The sequence below is a fragment of the Aythya marila genome (genome assembly GCF_965140915.1).
Source record: "Aythya marila genome assembly, chromosome: 1".
Classification (NCBI taxonomy): Eukaryota; Metazoa; Chordata; class Aves; order Anseriformes; family Anatidae; genus Aythya; species Aythya marila.
Window position 1 is genome coordinate 45,163,352 of NC_139042.1, and position 27,691 is coordinate 45,191,042.

At 41.2% G+C, this 27,691-nt stretch overlaps 1 protein-coding gene across 1 annotated transcript; it reads right to left on the reverse strand.

The window, feature by feature from the left end:
* Positions 1 to 434: 434 nt before the first annotated feature.
* On the reverse strand, positions 435 to 23,385 carry OBI1 (ORC ubiquitin ligase 1). The gene is made up of 6 exons (XM_082775673.1): positions 23,192 to 23,385; positions 18,683 to 18,818; positions 17,541 to 17,632; positions 15,650 to 15,898; positions 12,578 to 12,666; positions 435 to 3,347 (listed from the first exon to the last, which is right to left on the reverse strand). The coding sequence occupies exons 1-6, from the start codon at positions 23,261 to 23,263 to the stop codon at positions 1,853 to 1,855; spliced, it is 2,133 nt and encodes a 710-aa protein (XP_082631799.1). The 5' UTR covers positions 23,264 to 23,385; the 3' UTR covers positions 435 to 1,852.
* Between the last annotated feature and the right edge of the window lie 4,306 nt (positions 23,386 to 27,691).

A 27,691-nucleotide genomic window follows, 5' to 3' on the forward strand; every position in this document is an offset into this window, starting at 1 on the left:
TCCCTGAAAGGGTGAAATCAAGGCAGCATCTTTTGACTTAGTGAAACTGGCTAAAGTATCAGCTCATGTCCAGATGTTTATTAAGGATGCTCCTTTATTTCAGAAAAAGTGAAAATAAAAACCTAAATTAAAACAGAATAACTAGATTTTTCTTCAAAGATTAAAATCCAGGTGGTACACTGTGGAAAGTAGTATACAAAAAGCACAATGTCATACTGCATGTCACCAGGAAAGATACCTTGCATGTATGGCCTGAATGATTTTTTGGTAATTTTATTTCTCCAAAAACAAAACAAACAGGCAAACAAACAAAAAAGAGTCCCACTTCAAAACAAAAACCCTGATTACAATGTATGCACACATTCATGCAATATGAAATGTAATTCCTGGTCAAACTGCTTACAAGACTTTACAAAAGAGTCAGTCTATTGAAATTTTCCCAGTGCCTATCACTCTGCAAGGGGACTAAAGGCAGCGTATAGATTTTTCATATCATACGTATTGATGAATTGAGGATGTCTGCTTGTAAAAAATGCCAGCAAATGCCTATACATATAGGGGAAAAAAAAAAAAAAGTTATCTTACAGTTAAACATGCCCTTAGGAAAAAAAAAAATACTCACCCTGAAAAACAAAAACAAACAAAACAAACAAAAACCTTGAAACACAATAATGCAAAGAAACCAATTTTGCTCTGCGGCTTAATTAGGTCTCTTGCCTGTAGTAGGCCCTCACATTATGTTGACCTATGCAATACTTCGTGGAAGAGTCACCTCCAGAGAGGACAAAAGCCATTTCCATCAACTGTATCGATGCTGACACCAGAATGGTTAATACATCTAATAAGGAGGAGAAAGGGAATTTTTTCGCGAATAAGCTCACATTTGTGTTCGATAAAAAAACTCAGATATTTTCCAAATCATGCAAAAAGAAGTTTTTCTTTTTTTTTTTTTTTTTTTTTTTTTGCTAATTCAATATTTGAGAGACAACATCAAGGATTACAGTGCTTATAACATGTTTTATTCAATTCACATAGAAAAGCATGCAGTATTAATGTAAAATGGTACAGTATTAATGTAAAATGTTCAGTGCACATTAGGTAAACAAGTCATTAGCATACAAACCCATTTTCATGGTCTACATAGGCATACTGAACACGTTTAGAATAACAACACTTTTTGGGAACTAAATTAAAAATTGTGCTTAACTTCAAAAAATACAAGCCATGTTTGCAGTGTTAAAGAAGCAACGTTTTCTAACTGAAGTAGTGTAACCCTGAAAAGAAAGAGACTGCTACCTTATACCCACTTAAAACAATAGTTTCAGTACAGTACAGTGCTATGAAACAGTCAAAGCAGCAACATTTCCTCTTGGAGGCAAGTTTTATGGCAAAACTGACATTGTTTTATAGCAATTTCATGAATCCATAGGATATATAGCCAGTAGCTGCCTTGCACACACAAAATGTAATCTTTAGGAATGGAAAATGTAACCTTTAAAACAAGTTCTTACATAAGTGATGGATTTGACAAGACCACTTAAAACTGTCCTGTTCAACGGAGCCATTCACTGTGCTCACAACTGGAAGATCATGATACCTGAAAACTTAAAAGGTAAAGAAAAAAAATCCCACAAAAATTCCAAGTAAACATGATTTCCAGCCAAAGAAGCAGATCTGGAATGGTTCTTCCCTAGGGAAGGCCTTGCGATGGGCAAGGGAATGTTCAGTTTACACTTAGCCAGAAAAAGGCAGGATCAGACTGCATGAAAGTCATTAAAAATGAAGTTCACTTGGTAAATATTAAACGTTTGCAGGTTGACAACTTTGAGTCGCATTTGATTTCCACACAGAGTCAGTTCTTGGTAGTTTTTGATGGACTAGCGCTAGAAAGGCTGCTCTGAATTTTCCTCTTGGTTGACTGACTGATATTTTTGTTTTTCTTTTCAGAAATAAAGGAAGGCACCCAAGGAGGATTAAGCTGGGTGTGCAGGTCAGATGACATCTTTAAAAAGCACGAACCAAACTTTTGTTCCTCAAATAGCCTCTGTGAGTTACTGAATAGTAAACTCTGGGAAAACTCTCTTTGAAATAAACAGTTCGGAGGCTTGATTTCACTAGCTGCTACGTTTTGGCCCGTAAAAAGTGGGAAGTGGTCATTCATATCTAGTCCAGATGGGGAGAGGATGGAAAACGTAGCAGGTTTCCATCCAGCTCTGTCAACTGGTAGATCGCTCGTCTCCGAACACTTCATGCTCTGTTCCTCATTCATCCCTTCCAGTTTCTTCTCAGTTTCATTCAGAAGCTTAGAGCACTCCGTTGACTTTGAAGAATTATCAAGATCAGAGGACTTAAAATTATAGCAAGGGCTTTTGCTATTGTCTGATTCAGACATCATCGAGTCCAACTCGGAAATTTTATCGAGGTAGGCGGCATCCATAGATGTCTCGCTGGAGGTTCTTGTGCGATTCATTTCAGAAGAGCAGAGAGTATGCAGCCTTTTAGGTAAGCACGAACTTGCTTTATCGCTGGACTTTGCTGATGTTTCAGCTGACTGGCCAGCTACTGAATTTTGCGCTGATTCATCAAAATCTAAGTTCTCAGCAAAGTTCGTTGGGCAAGTCCCCCAAAACCCTGATTTTCCCATAGTAAAACAGTCCATCTTCTTTTCACTGCTTGTGCTGTGCTCTGGAGAATCTTTGCTGCAGTCATCTGAAGTGTCACAAAATTCTTCAAATTTCAGCTTTCTCAGGAACGTTGACGGTTTCCCTGCGTTTTCTTTTCCATCGGGAGTGTTCAGCTGAAGACGACTGAGAGACAGAACCGGAGTGCATGGTGCTGGAAGATCATAAAGTTCTTCATCCTTATATGGGGTACACTCCTCAATTTTATTCCACTGCTGTTCTAAGGAGGTATCCATGTTTGTAGTATTCTCATCCAGGAGAGCTCCCTGACATCCTGGAAATAGCTCCTTCTTTGGGACACACTGGCTGTTTGAACCAGCTGAACCATCTTGACTAGAAGAGCTTGAACACGTTCCGTCACCTGACAGCTGTTCGAGGCTGTCAGAACTTTGACCGGTAGTCACAGCTTTCTTCTCCTCAACCTGGGTTTTCAAACACGTCGTGTCTTCACTGCTCTCAGTTCCTTTAGCTTCTGCAGAAAGAGCTCTTTCACTAACAGCACTCATGGTCTGGGTTCCTTCACCTGCATTTTTCAGCTGTAAAAGCTGACACTCCATTTCTTCTATGTATTTATCACTTCTTTCCAGTGCCTTTTTAAGACGGTTCATTTCACGTTCACTTTGTTCTACTTTGGACTGAAGTGCGGCTACTGTAAACCTACCAAACCTGCAAGTAGTAAAAAAACAAAACAAAACAAAACAAAAAACAAACAACAAAAAACATTAAGCTGGAAAAGGACATGCTTTTCAAGTTAACGTAAAGAAAGAACAAAGCTATTAAACTGGTTAAATTTGAAAATAAAAGCGAGAACTGTATTTCTTAGCTAATTAAGAAAATAAATAAATAAATCATCATATATAATGTATAGGTTGCAGTGAATACCTGAAAAGCCAAAATTAAACTATTAGTGGTAGTAAGGCAATAACAAGCAGATTACCCTTCCAGGGACTGGTTCCATCAATTCAACTCAAATATGCATGAAGAATTATCCCCTAAAACAATGGCAAAGATTTATGATAACATTTGAACAGTGGTCCACATCTTGAAATATTTACATTCAATCATTTTCCTACAGTACAGCACTGTTTTACAATACATTTCCTACACAATGTCACCTTGTCAAATACAAAATGCCAATACGAAGTTCAGAAATTGCAATAGTCCTTTGAGGTGGTTTAAATACTTATGCAGACCATTTCAATTGTGTTCCTGTTAGATATACGGCTTTTCCTTGGCCATCACAAGTGGGTACTCCCACTTACTTCAGAGCTACTTTTTTTTTTTTTTTTTTTTTTTGAGCTTTACAACTGGAACAATGTAATTTCTTCCTCCACTCCACTCCAATAAACCTGCCACTTGTGGTTTGTGAAAGTTGTGTGCTTGTGGGGCTTCCAGCTTGAGCACATTTTCAGCTGCAAAGATACAGACTTATCTTCCCCCCCATCCTCCACCAGCTTTCAAGACTGACCTTCCCCAGAGGGCAGGTGAAGGTTTCAGCTATATGCCCTGACTAATTCTAACCTGTCACTGACAGGTGGGCACCAGGGAATTTCCTGCTCCATCCAAGACTTTCAATTTACAGAAAGGTAAAACAATTAAAGTTCTGGTGTTATTAGGAAGGAGGGAAAGACCTGCAGCCACCCTATTACTCTGACATGCATGGTTTTATATCGCAAAGAAATGACAATTCTGTATTTGGGCTTAACCTAACACTCACTTTCCACCTTGCAGCCCTGTGTTACAGCACAGCTTTATATTCACTCTTCCAGCACAAAGACTGCCTGGTTATTTCCACCCTTTTTCTCTCTGTCTATTCCTCCTTTAGCATCCCTCAGATTCACAGGGAATTCCTGCTCCATTTCCTCCACAAACTTCCTCATTTTATCCCCTTACCCCTTCACGAGATGCTCCCACTGCAACCTTTAGACCAATGAGGTCTGAAGGAAGTTTATCGGTGGCCCATGGCTATGCTGGTGAAATATCCATAAGTCTGTGTAAGCATTTCCAGCAAGGAACTAAATTAAGCCTGAAGTAGCAGGAGACTGCTCAATGCTGACAACTGCAATGTGGTCAAACCAACAGTGAGGGAAAGAAATAAGGAGTATCACAAGCCCTGAACAAGTCGGGCATGAGCGACCAGACCTACTGATGTATGTCACTGTTCAGCTGCTTCTGCATATTTAAAGGACTCTGAAGATTTTGATGTGGGCAACTTAGTGGTGGGAAAGATCCACACCACAGTCCCAGTCAGTTCTTTCACAGAATTGCTACTAGACCACTTTTTAAATCAGATCAGTCCAAGTTCCACTGAGTTTTGGTATCTGCTACTCACAGCTGTGCAGGTACGAAAATGCAAGGGAATAGTTTTATATTTATGAGTATTGATGTTCTAAGATTTTTGCCCCCAAAAGAAGCTGACTTGATTGGAACTCTCACGGCAAGGAATCACAAATTATCTCTACCCAATTATCTTTGTCTTGGCAAAAATGAAAGTAGGCCTTCTCTCATTTGCTCACTCTGTGTAACAAGCTTTCTCCTCTCATTGCAGAAGTTTCTCCATTTCTGTTTGCTTGTAAGAGGGGAAGTGGAAGAAAAGTTGTACCAGCCTACCAGCTTTCCCCATATGAAACCAGATAAAAGCAGAATCACAGCGAGTTCAGGAATGCTGCGCTTACAGGTGAAGAGGGGGTTTACAATGAAATAAGCATCCTCACACGCAACACATTTTGACTTATTCCCCCCTTTAATTCACTCAGATTTTGGTTTAAAACATTGAGTGAGATAGCCACTACGGCATGGCCAGGCCCAAGCAAGGTTATTCTTGCTTCCTAGAGATCCAGAAGTACTTATTTTGCCTTTCTCTAAGGGGCCTGTTCACACAGCCTTACTGCTGTGTGAACCTGTACTGCTCAATAAAGGATATAAAAATGATGTAAAAACACAGCTGGATTAAGAGACAAGGAAACATGCTTATGTAGAATAAGCAAGACTTTCTGGGGTCTGCTGTAACACACATTTTGACATACAAATTGAACGTGTTTACATTTATATGCATACCTGGCAACTCCTATTTAATGGAAGAATGGTGTAATATGTTTATTTAATGCAAATAGCATTAGTGACAGCCTGAGATTTGCTTACGAGGAGGAAGCACTGTATTCTCAAGTGCAACTTTTATAACAAGTGTCCTCAGGTTAAAAAAAAAGTGCAGGATGTTGTTCAAAGCCAAACAGCATTACTAATATGTTAATTGTTGTAGAGGGATGTGCTTGGGAATTTTGGTTTTCAGAAATGGAGCTGCTGACATGCCGAATACAAACAGTTACCTCTGCAGTTAAACACCAGAGCAGTAGTTCCTTTCTGTTCCTGCTTTGAGACTTCCATGCATTTATCTCCCAAGTTTTCAAGGACATTGATTTTTAAGACAGACTTATTACAGTGCACATATTTAAACCAACTACTCTAGACAAGAGGATGACATAGGTGTTTTAGTGACTGTTCTGGCAGGTCAGCTAACAGTTTAGAAGACACGCACATTTTGGGTAAAGAAGCCAGAATCCTCCCTATCCTGTTAACAAAACCACTTTGAGTGATTTCCTCTTCCTTTGTATGTACATTGAGCTGTGTCATAGTCAAAGAGTTATAGCTTGATGGTAGAAAGAATTGAAAAAAACAAAACAAAACAAAACAAAACACACAACAGTTACATGAAAATAAGTGAAATTTTGGCTTGGCACTCCAGATAAATTGTTTTCCTTGAAAGTATCTGAACCATTTCACACCTGGGAACAAGAACAGACATCCATCAGTAGGAGTTCAGCTATTCAGCGCACGTGGTAAAGAGCACGTTTCATACTCTCCACAATATTTCCAATGTTGTGGACTTGTTCTTCAGTCATATCCCTTGAACAGTGAGTTTGTATCTCACTACATCTGTTTCAAGTACCTCCTTTCTAGAAAAAACGGAAAGTCCAGAGAAACTAGTTGTCACTCAAAGTAAATGAATACATTTCAGCTGGGATTTGGATCCTCTAGCACTGGCAGCCCATGACATAAGGTCCTTTACTTGACTACTGGCCTTCAGCTGTCACTCCGGGAGAATACGATCTGCTATAGGTCCTGTACCACATCTGCCAGCCCTGGACGAATGTACTGGATATGTTACAGCACCTGAAGTAACACTGGATGTCTAGATGAGCACCTAAATCCTGTATTTCAGGGCCTTTTCTCAGTCAAAGTCCTTCACCTTGCCCCAACAGTATTTTAGCTTGATACCACCAATCAGAAAATTAGCAGTCAGATGAGTGCACAAGAAGAACTAACATTACAGTTACAACACTCGAGCAGCTTTCTTTCATTATCCCACAGCTGCTCCCTCAGTTATGTTTGAATACTCCTGAAGATGTCCATTTAGAAACAGTTTGGAAAGTTTAGTAGTCTCTCACCTACAAGAGATCAAGTTTCTTCGGTTGTTTCTTCTCTCCTTATCTATTGGTTTCACAAATTCACCTTTAGGGTTTTGTTTACACACATCAGTGACCACGGACTATGACCCTGTCTAGTTTAGACCTTAACTCCATATGAACCCCCTTTAAAACCACACAGACTGAGATAAACATTCCTCTTTCCGTACAGCAAGCAACTGCAGCCAGAGTTTTCCTATATAACCATATATGAAAAAGACTGAAATCTTAAGGATACCGTGGCAGATGATTCTCCAGTTTTAATCACCTGATGGTCCAGACTGTGCAATGCTCTGAGGCTCAGAAACATGAGCATGATTCATCCACCAAATGAAACATGGCTGGGAAGTGACAATGTACAGCCAGTGCTTGTCATAGATTGAAATTAGGGCAATGCCAGAGCGTGCATCCAAACCCAGTCCCATATTTTCAGTACACGTTTCATTTGGATTTTGCTGTTAAGAAGGGAAGAAAGCTAGGAAATACAGCAAAACATCTGAAAGCAATACTGTGTTCTACAGCCTTTCTGTGAAGAGCATCATGTACCAGATGCAGCTGGACAAGAATGAGTTTTGCAATCTCTACAGCAGCTATGAAAGGCAATCTGCAGCAACATCTTGACAACGTGCCAGGCTATAGGCAATCTCCTTAAAGCAGCGTGTAATATCAATACAGGAATGTTTAACAAACAAACAGCTTTTTTTTTTAGACAGCTTTATCCTAACAAGAAAAAAATAGAAAGAGAGATAGGCCTCAAGCATCTTGCTCTATTTCAGATCTGAATCTAGAAAAATGGATCAGTAAAGGAATTTGGTTGCATTTAATACAAAGCCCTGGGTATAGCCTACTACTGCTTTCCATTCTGCAGAAAAGATGACAGAAGAACATAGGCAATAGCTCCTCCTTGAAGGATGCAAGAGAAACTCTTGCCAGAGCTAATTTCCTAAGCTTGTAGGAAAGCAAGTTCTTTTCAAAGTGGGCAGATAGTAGCCAGTAAATATTCTTCATAGCACCGTTCAAAGAGTATAAACTGATCTGGAGACATCTCACAAAATTCTCTCCTGGATGCCAGGAAAGTTCGTTTCCTTCACATCACGAGTAAGACTGAGCTTCGCTGTTTATTGGACAACCATAGAGCAGCAGGGTGGTGAATGCCATAAGCCAGAAGAGGTTACCTCAGAATTACTATAAAACAACCAAACAAAAACTCCACAAATACAGCAGAAAGCCCACAGAACCAAGTAACATCTAAACATCCTTACCAACACACATCTACTCCAGGTTTAAATCTTACTTAGACTAAGTGCTTCCTTACATTTTAGTGCTATGGGTCAAGAACTCAAAGTTGTTCTCAAGGCTACTGAACAGTAATTTCTCCTATTTACTTCTAAGACAATACTGCAGCTGGTCTTTGAAAATAGCCACTCCTCTGGGACAGCCAGCTTGCAGGGAGATTGAGAAAGTAGCCCAGGTTTCTATCTAGGAAGATAGAAACCTGCATGCAGGACACAGGTTACTAGAAGCTTATTGGTAGGCTCAGTGAAATACAGACTGAATTGAGTAGCCTGGCATGAGTGGGAATATTTGAATTGAATAAAAACTGGACATTGCACGTAAGACCTACAGAGTCAACAACCTAAGATTTTGGCGTGCATATACCCAAAGTCATGAATTTAGACAAGAAAAATAATATAACTGGAGAAGGGGGAAACAAAAAACAAAAACCACAAAATAATTTAAAAAAAGACATAATGCAACAATTTTCAGCATGTTACAGACTGTTTTTCATACTGGGATTTTAACTGGCAGAAGAAATTAAATATTTAGGGGAAAGGCTCCTAGGAAGCCTAGGAGTCTGATTCAAGCTAATTTGAATCTAACCATTCATAAAATACGCTATACCCTGGAGTGGATGGACTTGCTAGTTATTTTCCTTCAGGTAAAAAGCAAACACTCTTTTGCCAAAAATGCTTTTAGATCCACTGTGCTCTGCCAATGGACCTAACAGTTTTCTATTTTAAGTAGAGCTGAAAGTCATAGGGCTTAATCATCCTGCAAAACTTAAGTTTTAGAAGTTTTCCTGTTCTGTACCAGAAAAACAGAAGTCACAGAGAATTCCTTTGGAGAAAGAACAAGTAAAGAGCATGCAAGCAACTACCAAACAATCTGATCTGCCTGAGAAATGGGAGATTAGCACAGGTTTCTGGTAAGAATCAGAGCATGAAATTTACCTCTACTTGCTTTTCAGGCTTATGTCCCAACTTCATGATGGTTTGGTATACATCTTTGCCTTTCTATATGTTTTGCTCAAAAATTAAACTCTGTGTCTGAGGAATTATTCTCAAAAATGTTTCAGGAAGTAAATAGAAGAATAAAACCCCAATCAATGACCAACGTCTATTAAAAAAAATGCATAAACCCCCCATCAATAAGATTGACCCTGCAGCAATGACATACATGATATTTTTCAGCAGGTTTCAGTGGATAATCAAAGAAAAAACAACTCAAGATTATGATAAAAGGAAAGTTTTTTTCTTCAGTTAGCCACTGAAGAAGGCTAACTATACTTTCCCTGTGATGTCAGATGTAAAATCCATGTTACAAAGGGATCTTTCACTTGCTATCAGAGTTTCCTTTGCTATAAAGCAAGGCCTATTAAAATTATTTAAATTATGATAATTAGCTCCAGTGTCATTATGCAGAAAATGTGTTACCTCTGGGATAAGGAAACTGAATACTGACAAACCCTTTCCCAAATCACTTGATTCAAGTATTAGTCAGTTACCTAGCTAGTTGTTTAAACGTGAATCCTTACCTGGCAATTCAAAGCTAAGAAATATGATGAAGGAAGGAATGGTGGTGACATTAAATTACAAAGATGTAATTCAGTAGCTATTTTAAATTGTACTAGAGACCCATTCAGAATGTATTCCCCAAATTTACCATCTGAACAATGAATGAAGTGCACCAAAACCAAATGCAATTTGCAAATCAGTGCACCCACACAGAGAAGTTTAACTAACATGACATCGTTGGGTTCTGATGTTAATGCCTTACATTCTGATTTCTTAGGCAAGGCTAAGTTATTGCAACAACTATTCAGGATGTAAAGCTTAGTTTAAAAGTCTTATAAATATTAGTTATCAAAGTTTGACATCAGAACTGGAAGAACATTTCAAAAGTGTCTCAATGTTAGGTCTGATCTAGATATTGCCTAGACTAATGACCATAAGGATCAAAGAATGAATTTATAAAATATGGTAACCAAACAAATATGGTAGAGACCATGTTTGAACTGTAATAGAGTCCCTAGACTCCATGGAGTTCCTACCATGGGACTAGAATTCAAAACAACTGTTTAAAATTTGACGTGAGCATCAGACCATCGGCCTGAAGAAAGCCAGAAAACAGGTCAAGTCCCACACTTGTAAGGGGACGTTAGCAGCAGAAGTGCAAAATGTGGTACTGGTTTAACTTTTAAAGTAACTATTTAGCAGAACTGGTACTGGGCATTTCTGCTAGAAATGCCAAATAAAAGGAAACAACAAAAATGGTACTGCAAGATATAAGGACGGGACAGTTTTTCTGCTGTAAGTCAGTACTACCGAACCTTCACTTGGAATGCTGTACCCAGCTCTAAGCATCACAGCTTCAGAAATCCATAGGCAATGGAGAGACCTTAGAGTATACAGCAACACCAAATAAATCAGAAGCTTACTTTCCATCCTAAGTCACAGACCTAGAAGAGTTGGATGAATTCATTCTAGAAGACAAGACTAGGACTGAACGGGTATAGACAGGGAACATCAAAATTACTAACTTTAACATGCTGTAGGATTTCTTCCAAGATATTTTTTTTTCCTTGCGTATACTTGAATTCTTGTGGTACACCAAAGTTGAAGATAACTGAAGCAGGGTACAAGCATGCAACTGTCTAAACTTCTGAAGTGTAGAAACCATTCCTGAGCCAGTTAAAGCCTGATCCAACTCATGTTCTCCCAATCTCCATGCATAGCTCTGGAGTTACCTTGTGCAAAATCATTCCCAACACGCAGGAAGAATGCAACTAGGCGTCTGGGTTGCAAAACCAGGTCTTAGTTATGGCCAGTTTCTAATAACATTTAATTCTATCTGTGCTTCTAAAGAGGAAAATCATCAGCTATTCTTTTATGCTGCATGGGCAAAAGATGGTAAAATAACCAGTCTGCAAAGTCTGGTTCACCCTCCCTTCACATCTGATTTTTTTGATCAACAGGACGGTACAGGTAGAAGAAACTGAAATTCCTTCCACTGGGGAGTTTACCTGACCTTATTGAAACAGAATTGAGGTAGATGATTTGGTTTCTTTTGGCTCTTCTTTTCTAGGATTTATTTGGTTGCATCTATTAATAAGTTTCCCATCCTTGCCATCTCACTCTCTAGCCTTATGGGAGAAAGGTATTTGTTGCCATTAAATCCCTTTCCACTGCCAAGACCTTTAGCAGTACTTTATCACCCTTACTAGGGGACATCAGGTCAAAATGTACCTTTATACATTTAACATCACATGCACAAGGATCATGCATCTGCTTTCCTGGGGTCTTAAACAGTCTGACAAGGAAGCTCTCTGTAAGGATGAATTTCATCTTCCAGCAAGTTAGCTGTGAATTAGATCGAAACCCACAGAGCTCTCCTCTCACATTATGAAGGATGTCCCCCCACCCCCATTCCCCAAAAGCACTGTATAAAACTTTGGCCAAAATCGCTCTTATCTTTCTAAGACAGAACTTTAAAAATGTGATCACTTTGCTTTACAAAGTACTTCCAAGGGGGGGTACCTTAGTACACAGCTGTAATCAGTATGGAAACGTTTCTGCTTTTTGAGGTAATTGTTGTTGATGTTTTCGCTACTTAGAAACATCAAACACAGATGTCAGCTCTGGGAATGATGTCCTCATGCTGCATAAGCCTGATTTTGCATGCCTTGCCCAGGCACAAGACTGTCAGGGACACTCCTTGAATGAGAAGTCTAAGTTCACAAAACAAACCCTGAAGGCAGCAAAAGGAAGAAAACCAAGTTACCAAACAAAACCAAATGCAAACAATGAGAACCTCTACAGAGTAACAAACCTGCATTGACAAAAGGATGTCAAATTTAAGTGAAATTTCTCAATAACAAAAAATAAGTTATCTGTAGAATTCAATAAATCCATTTCTCCAGTGTTGGCCAGGTAACACAACAGCATTTGTAGCCAGTGCACATTCCTTCACCGCAGACTTGCCACTATTCTCTAAGTTGCATTTGTCACTCAAGTCTGTGAGGATAAAAACTCCAAAGTCTACCTTGAGACACATATGCAATGCCATGTACACGACCATAGTTTTAAGTTAAAGTCCTACAACAGCTAAAGAGTCTATAAATAAAATATAGAAGCTTTTAAAATATTCACATACTTTTGGGGTGATCTACTATCAACTTCAGCTTTTAGTCGCAAATTCTCTCTTAAAAGGCTATTGTTTTCCATGCTCAGTTTCTTATTTGCCTAAGGAAAAGAAAAGGAAAAAAATCAGTATACAGTAAAATAGAAATGACTTCCAATATTTATAGGACAAGCTGTTTCTGATTTTTTTTTAAAGAGACAGAACTAGAAATGTGAAGGCAGGAAACAGCCTTTCAGACAGGGACACCACTTAAAAATCACCATGGGAAATGGCTTGCAAAACTGAATAGCGAACAGACATTTTTAATTTATATTCCCAAAATACATTGCAAGTGTCCTATCTAGGGAAATAAACACAGCTATGTTAGTTAGTACAGAAAGTCATTAAGGAGATGTACTAATGGCAATTCCATGTTTTTTTTTTTTCCACATGACTAAATACGTTAAGTGCATTAACATTACAACATGCAGGTATCAGCAAAACTAATGTAGAACAGCTTCCACCATCCCAAATTAGATGAAGATTACTTTGTTTGTTTGTTTTTCCCTTTTTTTTTTTAGCTTGTTGTTTTCAAAGCAGTTATCCTATGGATGCAAATCCATTATGACAAGCTATTTGCAGTCATTCTTCACTTTCTTGCAGGACTTTCTGATTAAGACTCTTGATTCAGAACCCTTCTCGTTCCTTGAATTGAGGTCAATTCCTTCTTTTCAGTTCAACAGACGCTCTTGTTAACAAGGTACTTCATATAAAGAGAAGCTTTCCTGCTGCCGTGTTTCAGAACTACGAACACCACCATCCTAACAAGTAGAATGAACTCTTTGCATTTCATAGTCTACTCAGTCTCCGTATGTTGAAAACTGTACCACCAATCCAGGACTTGTAAGTCACAGTCTCAGTTCTAGTATGCAGTGGAAACATCATGTATGATCCAGATTATCTGGGCTTGTGAGTACAATGTACTTTGTTACAAGCATCAAACTGCAAGAAGAGAGGCAGAAAACTCTAAATACTTATCAAAATATTCCCAGCAACCTTCCCGAGTGAGGCTGAGACAGTGGAGAGGGGAGGGAGTAATGGAGGAGAAATAAATCAACAAAACAAAAAAACTACAATATTACTAGAGACAAAAGTAGAGATTTCTGGTATAGAAGGAATAGAAAGGGTAAACTCAGGCCCTGGGTCTTTGAGCGTCAACTCCTCTATTATTAAAAATAAATAAATAAATAAATATGAAAAGCTATTCTGAAGGTATTAAGAATCCAGGAGCATCAAACCATTTGCCTCCACAGCCAAGACCTTTCTCTCTTTCCAGAGACATAGTTCCTTCAGCCACACATTGAAAGAGAAAACTGCACAACTTGTGTAGAGCTGGTACACAGGTTTCCTAGCTGGCACACGGGAAGGTAGACCCCAACTTCTCTGGTCTCCTTCCATAGAGTGCTCTGACCTCCAAGCCAGTGATCTGCAAGGAATCCCCCCGCAAGCAGCAGTGTCTAGATTAATGACTTCATGCAACCACACTACCAGTGAGCATACTTATCTAATATTCCTAACCACTGGGTTTGTACCAGCACTGTTGGATTTGCTCTGACTCCACTCAACGTTACAATGTCTACTTTGGGAGTCTCTGCCCTAGGACACTAAAGGATAAAGTTGACTCCTTTCCTCACATAGACTGGTTTAGAAAGTGACAGGAAGAAGAAGAAGAGTCAAGTGACTTCACGTACTTCCAGAACTGAGCAGCTGTTGAACAGGAAACAGATTGGAAGAAAGTATCTGCATCAGTTTTCATCCCTAAAACTCATCTAAACAATCTATTTGTATCTAAATCTTATTCAAAATCAGAGACTCCATAAACACAAAACCCTTTTATTGCTGGGGTTATGCTGGAGAAAAACAAAACAAAACACACACACACACACACTACCCCTGCCCCAGTCTTCACTATATATTCTTATTTTTACCTATCTTGGAAAAATCATTATAAACCTGTCACCACAGAGATTGTACAGTTTAATGTAATGAAAAAAAAAAAAAAAAAAAACCAAAAAACCAGACAACAGACAAGAACTCCTTGCTGTGAATCCCCTTTAGCCAACTAGACTGATGCTCCTGGGATCCCCTGAGGCCAGCTGTGTCCCTGTCTGTAAAGCTGAGGCCCAAGTCTAGCCATGCTATTGAAAAAAGCTCATTTTGGAATCTCAGTTTACTTTGTCTCATTTTTAGTGTTTACCATGCACAGATTAGTCTAATCAGGACCAGAATTTCCTTTAGGCTGCACAGACACAAATCTAGAAGTGTCTCATTAAGAACGACAAAATGGCAGAATGTTATGATGTGCACCTTTGAGTCTAGCAGAGGGAACGAACAGTACTAATTCTTAAGAAAGAACACTATCCCTTTCAAGTTAATCTCGAAATTTCACTCTAAGTCAATGTTTAACATGATTTTCCCTGTGCCCATACGTAGAGATTTTGCAAAGTATTTTTATTTACTTGGGTTTTCAACCCCTCCCCCCCCTCCCATCTGCAACACCAAGTTTTCTTTTCTATTACATTCAAGTTGTATAAAAAGCTGCAGGTTTTCACTAAAGGATCTTTGGGTCATAAAATGCTGAAGCTTGTCTATTTTCGGTCAAAGGGTCAAGTTACTCTGTCTCAGCAAATTGCACCAAAAATATTGGTTAGCAAGGAGGGCAATAGTGCAAAATCTGCCTCAGCCAACTGTACTGCGTTTGGCCATTGAATGTTGTAAAATAGATATATTATATAGATTATTGCAAGCCTGAAAATTCTGGTCATCAATACTGGTGACAAGCACTACTATAATCCAATTACCCAGTCATAGAGTGACACTGGAGTTGAGGAAGAGCCATATACAAGGCTCACTAGAACAAGCAATAACATCTGACACGTGCAAAGACTGTATGGAAATACTATGATACACCAACAATCACTGGAATTAATTTCTTCCCCCTTTTCTTCTAGATCTATGAAGTACCCAGAGGTCATGCCAGCTCTCACCCGTTTAACTAACATAAAAATTACATGGCCAGATAGCTGAAAAAGATGTATTTATTACCTCCTTCAACTTTTCCACATTATCTATCACTTTTTCACATATATCATTGGCAGCTTTCAGCTTTTTGCTCCATTCCTCTGGGGTTTCTGGGCCACTGGTACTTGCTTCATCTGCTGACTGGCTAGTTTCCTCATTTTGGCAAGAGGAAACAGGCACTGTAGGATCCAGAAGAGATTTCAGCTGTGTCTGTAAGTTGAGATTTCTGCCTCTCAGTTCTTCCACTTCTTTTTGCAGGGATTCTATTTCATCCTAAAGATGTCAGAAATTCACAGGAATTAAAATAATGTGAGAGATTAATTAAATAATACTGGCAAGTTCCTACAGCACTTTAGAAACATGGGTTCTCTGGCAAGCCCAGATGCATGCCTTTACTTAAGCATCTATCTAAATATGCTTATGTATTGTGCTCCAGGCAGGATTTTAATCAACCTGCACACTCAAGCATAGTGAAGGTTTTAGTGAAGGGAATCCCCTGACTACATAAAGGACCCTGAACAAACTGGCGGGCAGACCAAAAGCTTCAAAGCAGTCAGCAACATGAATCTATTATTAGGGCACTCTGTGGGAAGGTTTCCTGTATAAAGAGTATTCTTAAGGTCGTCCTCTGCTGACTCATTTGCTGTTATTTGAGAACGATATGAGAGATCCATTCTGAAACATCACATGGTCAGATGCTGAAAGTCTCAACATTCAAAATGGACAGAGCACTGCCTGGAAAAGGCTGTTCCAGCTGCATAAAAGTAGAAGCATTTCAGGAAAGACTAGAGGAAAAAAAAAAAAAAAAGAACAAAGCCAACTAGCTGTGTCAGTCTGGAGCCACAGTGAAGCAAAAATCTTCAAAAGCCTGTTGCTAAAGAGATAAAAAGTAATTTATCCTGAAAATGTTTTCTTCACTGTTCTCCAACTTAAGACTTACACTGCTCAGGGTAAGATTATTAAAGTAGACCGTATGATGGTATTTATTCAAGGCCTATTTGCACAAAATAAAAAATCAAACTCTCCCCACCCCCCTTAAAAATTAATAACCATTTCTAAATAGATTCACTTTTAAAGACATTTATGTTATCCTGTGTCCATCTGTGTCATTTTGGAGTTGATTCAATAGAAACACAGGAAACCTCCCTCTCATGACCGCTCTATGAAAGAAACTGAGCTCTAGGCAAACTTGTTGTAAGGCAGCCCTCACCTCCCTTGCATTAAGGATATTTATACAGCGTCTGTTTCTTTTCTCTCATTCTCCTTGCTGTGAGACAGGTTTCTTTGAAAAATGTGCGGTGACTTCACACTCTTGCTACTATGGAAACAATAACTGAGAAGACAAACTAATCATATTCCTTATTAATACCTTTTTATCTTAAGATATTTTTTTTTTCCAGCAGAAGAACAGAGAGGTTTCCAGGCATTCCTTCATCCGTTCATTCATTCAACAAAGCAACAATAATAGAAGTTAACCTATACCAGAGGATTCCAGTGGGCATTTCTCTTTAAAAAGAGGTTTAGTCTCCCCAAGTAATAGCAAAGTACTTCAGAAAATGTTTGTCTTTGTACCAAATACAGAACAAATACCCCAATGCCCAATATGCATAAAGAAAACGCTCCCATAGTATCTTAGGGTTGAATTTCCAGTCTCTGGAACTGGCTGCATTTGGGTACCTGTAGCTTAGACAGAGCATCACCATGGCTTCTGCCGGACCTCTTCAGCCACCAGCAAATGCCTTCCCCAACCTCAGCCAGAAGGTGGGATATTAACGCAGCTCAGTTCCACGTAGATTCAGCTTAAGGCTTTGCTCAAATTAAAGACACCAGGACTCAAAGCAGGAAGATCAAGTTGCATACAGTAATTTAACAGTTGTAGTTCATCTGGGAAATCACAATGCTCCCATGTGCTTACCTCATATTCTTTGTGGAGCAATTCAAGCCTTGTTTTACGTAGGTGTTTTCTGACTGTCGGACTAAATATAGGATCACTTTCACTTGTTCCTCCTAAAGCAGCACAGAAGGAAAAAAACAAACAACTAATATTGTTGTTTTTTTTTCAGTCAATTCAATTTTAGCAATCCAGCTTGTAGTGCTTTTCATAATATCAGCTATAAATACAGCTAATATTGGACCAATCTACCACCATGGGAGACTACAACCTTTCATTTTCAGAACAGGTTAGACAGGAATATCTATTAGTGATGTTTAGAAGTCAAAATCCTGTCTCACAGCAGGAATACAACATCTGAATTTTTTTCAACTTCATATTATCCTTGACAGAATCATGCCTTATTTAAGACCACACTATTAAAACAGATCTAAGGGAGGGGGAAAAAATGCGACGTAAAACCAACACACATACATTTATTTAACACATGACAGCATACGTTTCTAAAGTAAGACTATTCATACATATTTTTCCTATTAGAACCAAATAGCAATGGTGACATTTTATGTCAAATCAAGATACCAGTTATTTTCCAACCCTGGGGAAGTTCATATCCTCATTCAAGTTTTGTAGCTTTCACATTTTCTTAAAAAATAAAGCAAAAGGTGAACAATCCCCAAATAACAACCAACAGTCAAAAAGAACACGCGCATTCAAGGTTCTGGATTTAAGCACACTATTTCTCAGCTAAATGCTGTCCTCTTAGGTCAACAGGCTGCAACATACAGGTAGGATATTTGAAGAGAGATGCCTTTCTTCCAGCAAAAGGCACTGTCCAACTAAGATTGAAAATAATAATAATTACAGTGGTGGGGTGCTTGCTACCTTTGAATAATCAAGCCGTTATTATACACATCATCTCTGGAATTTTTACCTTATGTATACTTTAATAAAGATTTAAAGTCAGAGGCTGGTTTAAAAAAAAATAAATCCAGACATCTTTGGACCCAAGAAAACTTCAACCATCAGTAAATATCAGAAATTATTTCAAAGCCTAAAGTTGTCCTTATCAGCTATTGTTAAAGTTGTCCTTAAATAGGACAACTTAAACTAGGACAACTTAAAGTTATCCTATCAGTTATTTCAAAGCCTAAAGTTGTCCTTACCTATGATTTCCTTGCAAGGATTTTCAGGCGTGATGGGAATCCTGCAAGCTGGACACTGATTATTGTTCTTCAACCAGACTTCAATACAAATGGAACAGAAGACGTGGTTGTTCACACAGATTACAGGGTGACGAACCTTTCCGCATCAAGGAGGAGAGGAAAGAAGGAAAACAAACAAACAGAAAGACACTATGAATACTTAAAAACCCTTTCAGGTAATTGAGTATGAAAACATACTGCCTCAATCTCCAGCAGGAAAGAGACACTGATGTTTCCCCAGGCTACAAGTGGGCTCCTGACTTACAGCACCAAATTTCCCTATTATTAGTGACATGACAGCTATAACTTTATTTGCAAAACTAAAGATTCTTGATCCCCAGAGCTCATCAACACACGGTGTGGCAGAAGCCCTTCCCTCATCCTACCATCTCCATGAATTGCAGCCAACCAGTGAAATGAGCTCCTCTGTGGAGGAACCAAAACGTGCACATTCACTCATTCCCAACAGCGAGGGATTGAGAGATTGCCCCAAGCAACAACCAGCACTTTGCCTTGAAAGAGCTGCCACTGAAGTGGCATTGCCGATTAACCCTAGCTTGCACATAATCAGCTTCATGGAAATAAACTAACGAGGATATGGGCCAAAACCACAGAGCAGAAATATGAACCAGCAATCACTAATTCAAACCTCCTGCTAGATACGCATTGCTACTAGTAAGTCAATACCCACGAATGAGGCAGCTTAAGTTTTGCAATCAGACACAGTTCCTCTCAAGTACGTATAGAGGGACCAAATATGATACAGAGAAAACTTTTCCCTATACCGTCACTTTACTGAGGTGCCCTGGTACAATTTATAGTAATACACTCTCAAATCTCACAAGGCTTAATGTTAGTATCTCTGTTAAGGTCCTTAAAAGTAATTATTTGTTTTTATTCCACCACTATCTCTGCCCAAGAAACATATTTTGACTCATGGGGGTAGAGGCGTGTTCTGCTTCAGAGTCTGCTTCATGGCCCCTGTGAAGCTGTTAAAGCCCACGTTCATGCAAATTCTTTCAGCTTCAAAAAAGAAAAGCCCTCACCAGCCTTGAGATTTCCCTTGCTCATTTTATCAGCAAAGCAGACAAACTAAGAAGGAAAAATGAAGCGCTGGCAGGGAGAATCAAGAAACTGGAAAGGACAGCTAAAAACCACCTTGGAAAACAGATTAGATGTGCCCTGTAGTAATCATGCCCACACACTGTGTTGTACAAGCTAGAAACCAAGTATTTTACCACTGAGATACACACACATCTGTATAAGGACCCAGGTCTGTCAGTTCCTTCTTCATTTTGCTTTGTGTGTGGGACAGGAGCCTAAGGACTGTCTGTACACAAACAGAAACTCAAGTTACTGAAGGTGTGCATACAGAGACTAAGGGATTTCTCCAAGCACCTGCAGGTTTTTGCTTCTAATTAAAGTGGCTTTTTGGGGGTTTAATGCAAGCATTAGCACACCAAGGCTTTGTAAACATTTAAATATTACAATTTCATTTATTAAAAACACATTCATGTTATTGACTGCTTTTCTTTACCAGAAAGAGAGCTTTTTCCAGCTTTTCCATTAGCAGCTAGAAGAAGAAAATAACTTTTTTTCTCTAGTTGGTCTTTTTTTTTCTTTTCTTTTCTTTTTTTAACCCAGGAGCAGCCATTATATGAGAATAGTTATATGGATGGCTATTATAGGGTACAGAGCAGAATAACATAAAATAGCCCAAACAGGGAAAGACATTTCAGGAGTGCAGGTCTCCTCCCAGGGGAGCAAGAGACCCTCAGTTACCCCAACCCTGACGTGGATATACACTTCTTGCAAGTGAATGATTACTCCATATCTCTAGCAAAATAGTAAGTCACGTTTATCACTCTCTGGGGGACAGTGCTCCTGATTTACACGCATTTACACGTTTCACTTCAGGGCTGAGGTTTACACGTGCGTTAGCTCAGAATCCACACAAAGCAATCCGTGCCCCGGCAGCAGGAGCTGCTACCGAGATGTCATCAGGAAACACCGAGGCCGGGGGCCCCTTCCCCTCACCCTGAGCCACTGCCTGTGACAAGCCTGGGGGTGGGGATCATGACACACTCATTACTAAAGAGCATTTTACTTGAATTACAGCACCCTTTCAGTTCCTCAATTGACCATAATGACTGGAAAGGCTACAGCTTATTTAGGAAGACTTGATTAGCTCGGTGAATTTGAGTAATTCCCCCCCCGCCCAACGTGGTTCCCGCCTGGATCAAAATCAGATCCTGCAGACATCCATGCCTCTTCTGGGCCTTTAAGCAGCATTAAGTGAGGAGCAGGCAAAGTAAAAAGCAGGCACACTGACACCAGTGAACAAACCCCTGGACATATCCCATGGGCTTTCAGCACACACAGAACTGCAGGCCCAAGCCGAAGCACACCACCACCACTGAAAGCAACAGGAGACCTTCAGTCACTGTGCAGCCGGCAACCTGAAGGCCTGATGCAGCCAGCTGCTGACCTCCTCGCTAATTATGAACACAACTACATTAGACACCAGCCCAGACTATGTTAATTGAATATTCAGGTTACAAAGATGAAATTCATCCAAGCAATTAGCACTTGTGATAAATGGTCATTTGCCCACCTTGCAACCATTGCTTATAAACTGTTCACACTAACTATTTTCTATCTAATATTTTCTATCCCCTCCTCCCCCCAAAAGATCTCTGCTTCATTAAACACGAGCGGATGACATTACTGAACAAGTTTCTATTCACTACCTCTTTTTATCCACTTACCACTAAGCACAGTGAATAGTTCCTGGTTTGCAACCAATCCTCTGCAAGTTTTGCAGATAGCAAGAGGGTGGGCTTCATATTCAATTTGAAGCCCACGCTACAAAACACAGAAGTACTAGAACACGTCATCCCTCTGTTCTGCTTTCTGTCCCCCCAACAAGCTGGTAAAAACTGTGATTTTTTTTCCTTATTTTACTGAATAACCTTTTTCCCCCTCTTCAGCCCTACTCTTGAAAAGAGAAGAGCTTTTTCTGATGCTTTTCAGTGATGCACAAAGATGTGTGTAAAAAGGACAGTCAAAGCAGCCAACTTTGGCAAAACTGAAACTTAATGTAACTGAAAAAGAAGCATTCAAAGACCTTCATTAGAGATGTCACCACTAGATCCACTTACATAATGTTAATAAATTACCTCAGTGCAAGATACCATGAAAGAAGAGTGTGGAAATCTCTTCCAGTACAAACTCAGTTACATCAGTCCCTGGTCAACTCCAGAAGAGAAGTGGAAGGATGAGGCTTGAGAAGAGCCAGTGGCTCTATAGCAAAAAGACGAATGACTACACAGCAAAGCTATGAAGCGCTGACATTATTTTGAAAACCACCAAGATAAGATTTAACACTGAGTACCTTATCAATTTGATTTTGCTCTCCTCCTTGTTGAGGAGTATCCGCTCTGCATTAGACACAATAAACTTATGCTCTCCATTTGTATTAAATAAATACAAGGGATAACAGCAGTGCATTCCTGCTTGCTCATGTCCCATTGGAAAGCCAAGAAATGAGTCAACGTGGCTGCCAAGAGCATCACTCTCTGCCACAGGTAAGACAGTGGAGAAACAGAGGTGTGCAACCACCTCCACCGCCAGTGCTCTGTCTGCTTGACACATCCACCGCTCCCCAACTCCTGTGACCACGCAAGCAGAAAAGGCCTCGGAGCCGAGCCCACGTGGGGCAGAAAAAGAAGGGACGGTAAATAACAGACACAAACACATGGGTTATTTTTGCCCTTACAACAATCGATGGTTTGTTTTATGAGGTGTGCTGCGGAGAGGGAGGAAGCACGAAGGGACCGTGAGGGACGAGGGGAGGCTCCGAGAAGCAACCGGTGACAGCCCCGCAGGCAGCTCGGGGGGCTCCCGGCGCCCAGCTCCCATACCGCGAGCAGACACCAGAGATGAGCACCATGCCTGTGACCCTCTCGGGTCAGAGAAAGGAAATCAAAACTTTTCTTTTCCTCCAGCCAGCTCCGATTTTTGCTCATCACTTTCTACACCCACTCGGTCCTGCACCCCTCTTCTTTGTTTCGCTGGGCCTCCACGACACCGCACGGGGACCAAACGCGAGCCTCGCGGCATCCCAGCTCCTTTTGGGATGGAATACCCCCTCCTCCCATAAAACCAAAAAGCTTCACCCCAAAAGCACTACGTCCAAATTCCGTCTTTTTTATTTTTTATTTTTTTTGGGTGGGGGTGGTGTAACCCCACCGGTGCCTGCTCCCGCCGGGGTCTCCCCCAGTTCCCCCCCCCCCAAGCAGCCCCGCAGCGGGGCTGAGCCCAGCCTCCCCCCCGTCCCCCCCGGGTGGGTGTCAGCGAGCCCCTCCCGCCCCGCACCCACCCCCGGGCCCCTCGCAGGGTGGGAGCTGAGGAGGGAGAGAGGGAGGGAGGGCGGCGAGGGAGGGCAGCGGCCGCCCGCGGGGCCGTTACCTTCCCCAGGCAGATGTGGCAGGTGATGGGCAGCGTGAGGGACAGCGTGACGCTCGGGCCGTGCTGCGACATGGCGGCGCCGCCCGCACGGAAGTCACCGCGGGCAGGCAGGGAGGGAGAGAGAGAGGCAGGCAGGGAGGGAGGCAGGCAGGCAGGCAGCGCTAAGGCGGCCCCGCTACGGCAAGCCGGCGAGGCCAAGCCGCCGCCGCCCGGTGCTGGGGAGGGGAATGGGGGGGGGAATGGAGGGGGAGCGCAGCGCAGCGCGCAGGCTTTTGAAGCGCCCCCCCCGGGAAAGGAGAGGGGGGAAGCGCCCTCATGGCGGCACCCCTCCCCACCCCCACATACACACAGCGCCGCCATGGCTCGGCCCCGTGAGGGGAGAGCGGGGGTGGTGGGGAGAGTTTGGTAAAGGCGTCTGGATGGAGTGGGGCCACAGCGGTGTGTGTTTGCCTCAGGAAAACATTCCTGCCTCAGTAAACCCTTCTTGCCTCAGTAAACCACTCTTGCCTCGATAAACCATTCTGTCCATGGTCTTCATTGTGCCACTTAAACGCCAGCCTTTTAAATCCCATTAATTCCCCCATGCCTTCCTCCACATCTTTTTTGTTTGTTTGTTTGTTTTTGTTTTCCACTGTCCCTCTTGCTCTGAAATAGCACAAACAGGGCTGGGCTGTGGATCCCATTGGGCTGAATATGAGCCAGCAGTGTTCCCAGGTGGCCAAAGAGGCCAATGGCATCCTGGCCTCCATCAGGAATAGTGTAGCCAGCAGGACCAGCAAGGTGATCGTCCCCTTGTATTCTGCTCTCATGAGGCTGTACTTCAAATACCCTGTTCAGTTTGAAGCCCTCAGTACAAGGACATCGAGGTGCTGGAGTGTGTCCAGAGAAGAGCAGCAAAGCTGGTGAAGGAACCAGAAAACAAGACTTATGAGCAGCAAATGAGGGAATGGGAGTTGTTCAGTATGGAGAAAAGGAGGCTGAGGGGAGACCTCATCACTACCTACAGCTATCTGAAAGAAGGTTGCAGTGAGGTGGGTCTCAGTGTCTTAGGTGACAAGTTATAGGATGCAAGGACACGGCCTCAAGTTGCACCTGGAAGAGATTCAGAATCACAGAACCATCTAGGTTGGAAGAGATCTTTCAGATCACCAACAACCTGACCTATCAAGTCCCATCATTAAACCATGTCCCTTACATGCCATGTCTGTACATTTCTTATGTTTCGTACCTCTAGGCATGGGAACTCCACCACTCCCCTGGGTGGCTTGTTCCAGCGCATGACCCTTTCTATGAAGAAATTCATCCTAATGTTCAATCTAAACCTGTGATGCAGGCCAGGATGCCATTGGCTTTCTTGGCCACTTGCTGGCTCATGTTCAGCTGGTGGTCAACCAACATGGAAAGCACCAGAATGATCTGCTCTGGGAAGTGGTGGAAGCCCCATCCCTGGAGGTATTTGAGAGACATGGATGTGGCACTAAGGGACATGGTTTGGTGATGGGACTCAGTAGCTCAGGTTAATGGTTGGACTTGGTGATCTGGAAGATCTTTTCCAACCGAGATGGTTCTATGATTTAAATTACCCAGGGCACAACCCCCCCTTCCCCACTACTCAGAGCACTGGCTGGCACTGGCCATTTTCCCCAGTGCTACAGGATCAGCCCTGTGCCTCTACAACCTCATGTCCATTGTCAACCGCCAGCTCCCACACAGCCTAGTCAGCCAAAACCTTTCACCCCTTGCTCAAGAGGTTGCTAGTTGGTGGGATTTTCATGGCCCATGCAGCTGTGGCTTTGAGGGCAAAGAGGAAACTGTGACTCTGAAAGCCCTGCAAGAGCATCAACGCTTGACTAACAATGCCCAGTGGAGGCTTGTTGAGAATTCATAAAAGTAAACCCATGGATGAAAACTTGGAAACTGCCCTGCTTCCACCAACGCCCCTCCAAATCCAGGATTTGTGCTTTCCAGGCTGCCTGACAGCAGCTGGGAAGCAGTGCTTGTGGGACAGGGCTTGTAGGAGTCTGTTAGCTTGACCTCGGTCCCGGGATCCCTGTAGTTTCTTGTAAACGTGCCACAGCATGCTGAAAATTACAGACCTGAGTGATTTAACATTGCACCACATGATAAATGCTGGGAATGCTGAGCAGCTAATTCAAACAAGCATAAAGTTGTGGATGCAATGATTAACAAGGAAAGTATCTTAGACCGACACAGCAGAGTTGCACGGGTGCATTTCAATTTGATATAGGTGAGTTACTGCAAATAAAGTGAGCAAACTAATCCGTACTGACATTGCAGTGCCAACAGTGCCTGGCAGCTTTCATGGTAACGTATTCCTAGGTGGGAAAGGATAGTTCTGAGTAAGCTGTACTCAATAAAAGTTGAATATTCACTTGCTAAAATGCATCACTTTTTAGTAAGTTTCAGAAAAACTGATTTAATATCAATAAATAAAAAAAAAAAAAGAATCAATTAGCGACGTAATATGTGTACCATTATTTGTTAGAGGCTGAGGGGGACATCTCCTGTGAGGAGACACTTCTAGACCTGGCATGATCAACCTGTTGATTAGGTAAGAGGCTGCCTGGAGGATTTTCGAAAGTATAAAATTATCTGGTTTTGAACCTTAAAGGGAACCACTGGAGCATGGTGTGAGTTAAGTGAATTTATTGTGCAGCAAGCAAAACATGCAGGAATGCAACAAACCCCTGTGATTTATCTTTCTTTGCTGCTTTTGTATATTGATTTTTATTGAAATTGACTATAAAAAGAGCAGAAAGGGTAAATACATGAAAGAGAAATCAAAAACAAGGAAATATGTCTTACAATTGACACGTGAAACCCTTTAAAATGAATCTGGGATGAAGCAGGAACCCTTTCAACAGCATAACTTCCACCACTTCAAAAAAATTGTACGTAACCGGAAAGTGACCTGTTAGAGGACAAGATCTGTTGAGATGTATATATTTTCTCTTAAACAAAAAGGCTCATAAAGGAGCTTATTTCTCTGAATAAGCTGCTAAAAGGAATACATTTTCTGAGTAAGGAGGTTAAACTTATTTGTTTAGCAGATTTCTGCTGAAGTTGGATGCCTAGTCAGTGAACAAATACTTCAGAAATTATTTGTGATCTAGTAGTGCCTGAGGTTTAGTTGAAATTTATGGGATGATGTTACCGACTCTTCAGGGGCATGGAAAATATTTAATTCTGTAGTGCTGGGAGAGAGAGAGAACACAGAGAGTGAGAAGAAGGGAGCTGGAGGGGTAACAATCCGCTGCAGTTAAGGGGAGCTGAGAAATATAATACGACTACAGGAGGTAACAAGCCTTTAAAGGGTCCAGGCCACTTAACACTGTAGTACTGAGTGGTGGGGACACACACAGGGCTGCAAAATAGAATGCAACAGATAAAAACCTTCCTGGGATGCCTGCTATGTTTGCTGAAGTTCTTAGGCATAAGGATCAAACAAATGGGTAGGAGATCAGTGTTTGGCCACTGCTAATACATGTACAGAGAAAGGGTGAAAAAGGACAGGTCGAAAGCCAAGAACCCAACCACTGATGACATCCCAGGATTTGGGCTCTGTTTGTGAAATTACTGAGCCATGTGCGCCTGAAATATTGGAAACCTTGAGACAATGAACAGCAAAAATAAAAAACATTACTTATTAAAAACAAAAGTTTCTTTGATGAGAACTTTGAAGGAACCAACTTAGGACGAGATAAGCTGGTCAGAGCACTAAATTGAGCTATTTAATTCTTTTAAACTTGGGAGTCATCTATAATTTTTTGACTCCTGAAGCTGAATGAAGTCATTGGTATTTTTGGATTAAAGTCATGAGTCACTTATATTTTAGATCTGTGTGTTTCCCACCAACGTGTTATGCAGAGATAGCTAGGAGCACAGGTGAGCATGTGAACAGCGTTGTCTCAGTTAATTAGCCCATGTGGTAAGCAAGAGGTAACTAATGCATCTATACTGGTTCTAATAATTTGGGTGTTTGGATGTATGTCTTTATGTTGTGAAAACCTAAGTTGAAGGTCATCGTTTACACCTGCACAAATAGGTGTAAAACACTATTTTTTTCCCCTCGTTCTGCTGAGGTAGAAATATCTGGATGCCGTCAAGCTGTACCAAGCCAGAGTATCCCCTGTCATTATCTGCTTCTGCAACAGTGAAGTCTGTTAGAGCTTGCCTTTAAGAAACGAGGCTGGATCTTTAGCTCTTAAGAAGGGCTTCCCAGGTGATTTTGCCTGGTTTAGGAGAATGTAGAGTGAAATTTGCCCAAGAGTAAAGAAGTGATTTAAGCTTATGATTCCAGTGCCTAAATTCAAAACTGTTGTGCTTTAAACCAATTACTTTCAATAAGGATGAAGACAGGCCCCCCTGCTCAGGATTTTACTATTGACGAGCCCTGCCGAGTGACAGCCCTCCTGTGCAGCAGCATCTGCCTCGCTGGTTCCTGGTGCCATTCAGAGGACAGTGGAAATTTGTAACTTT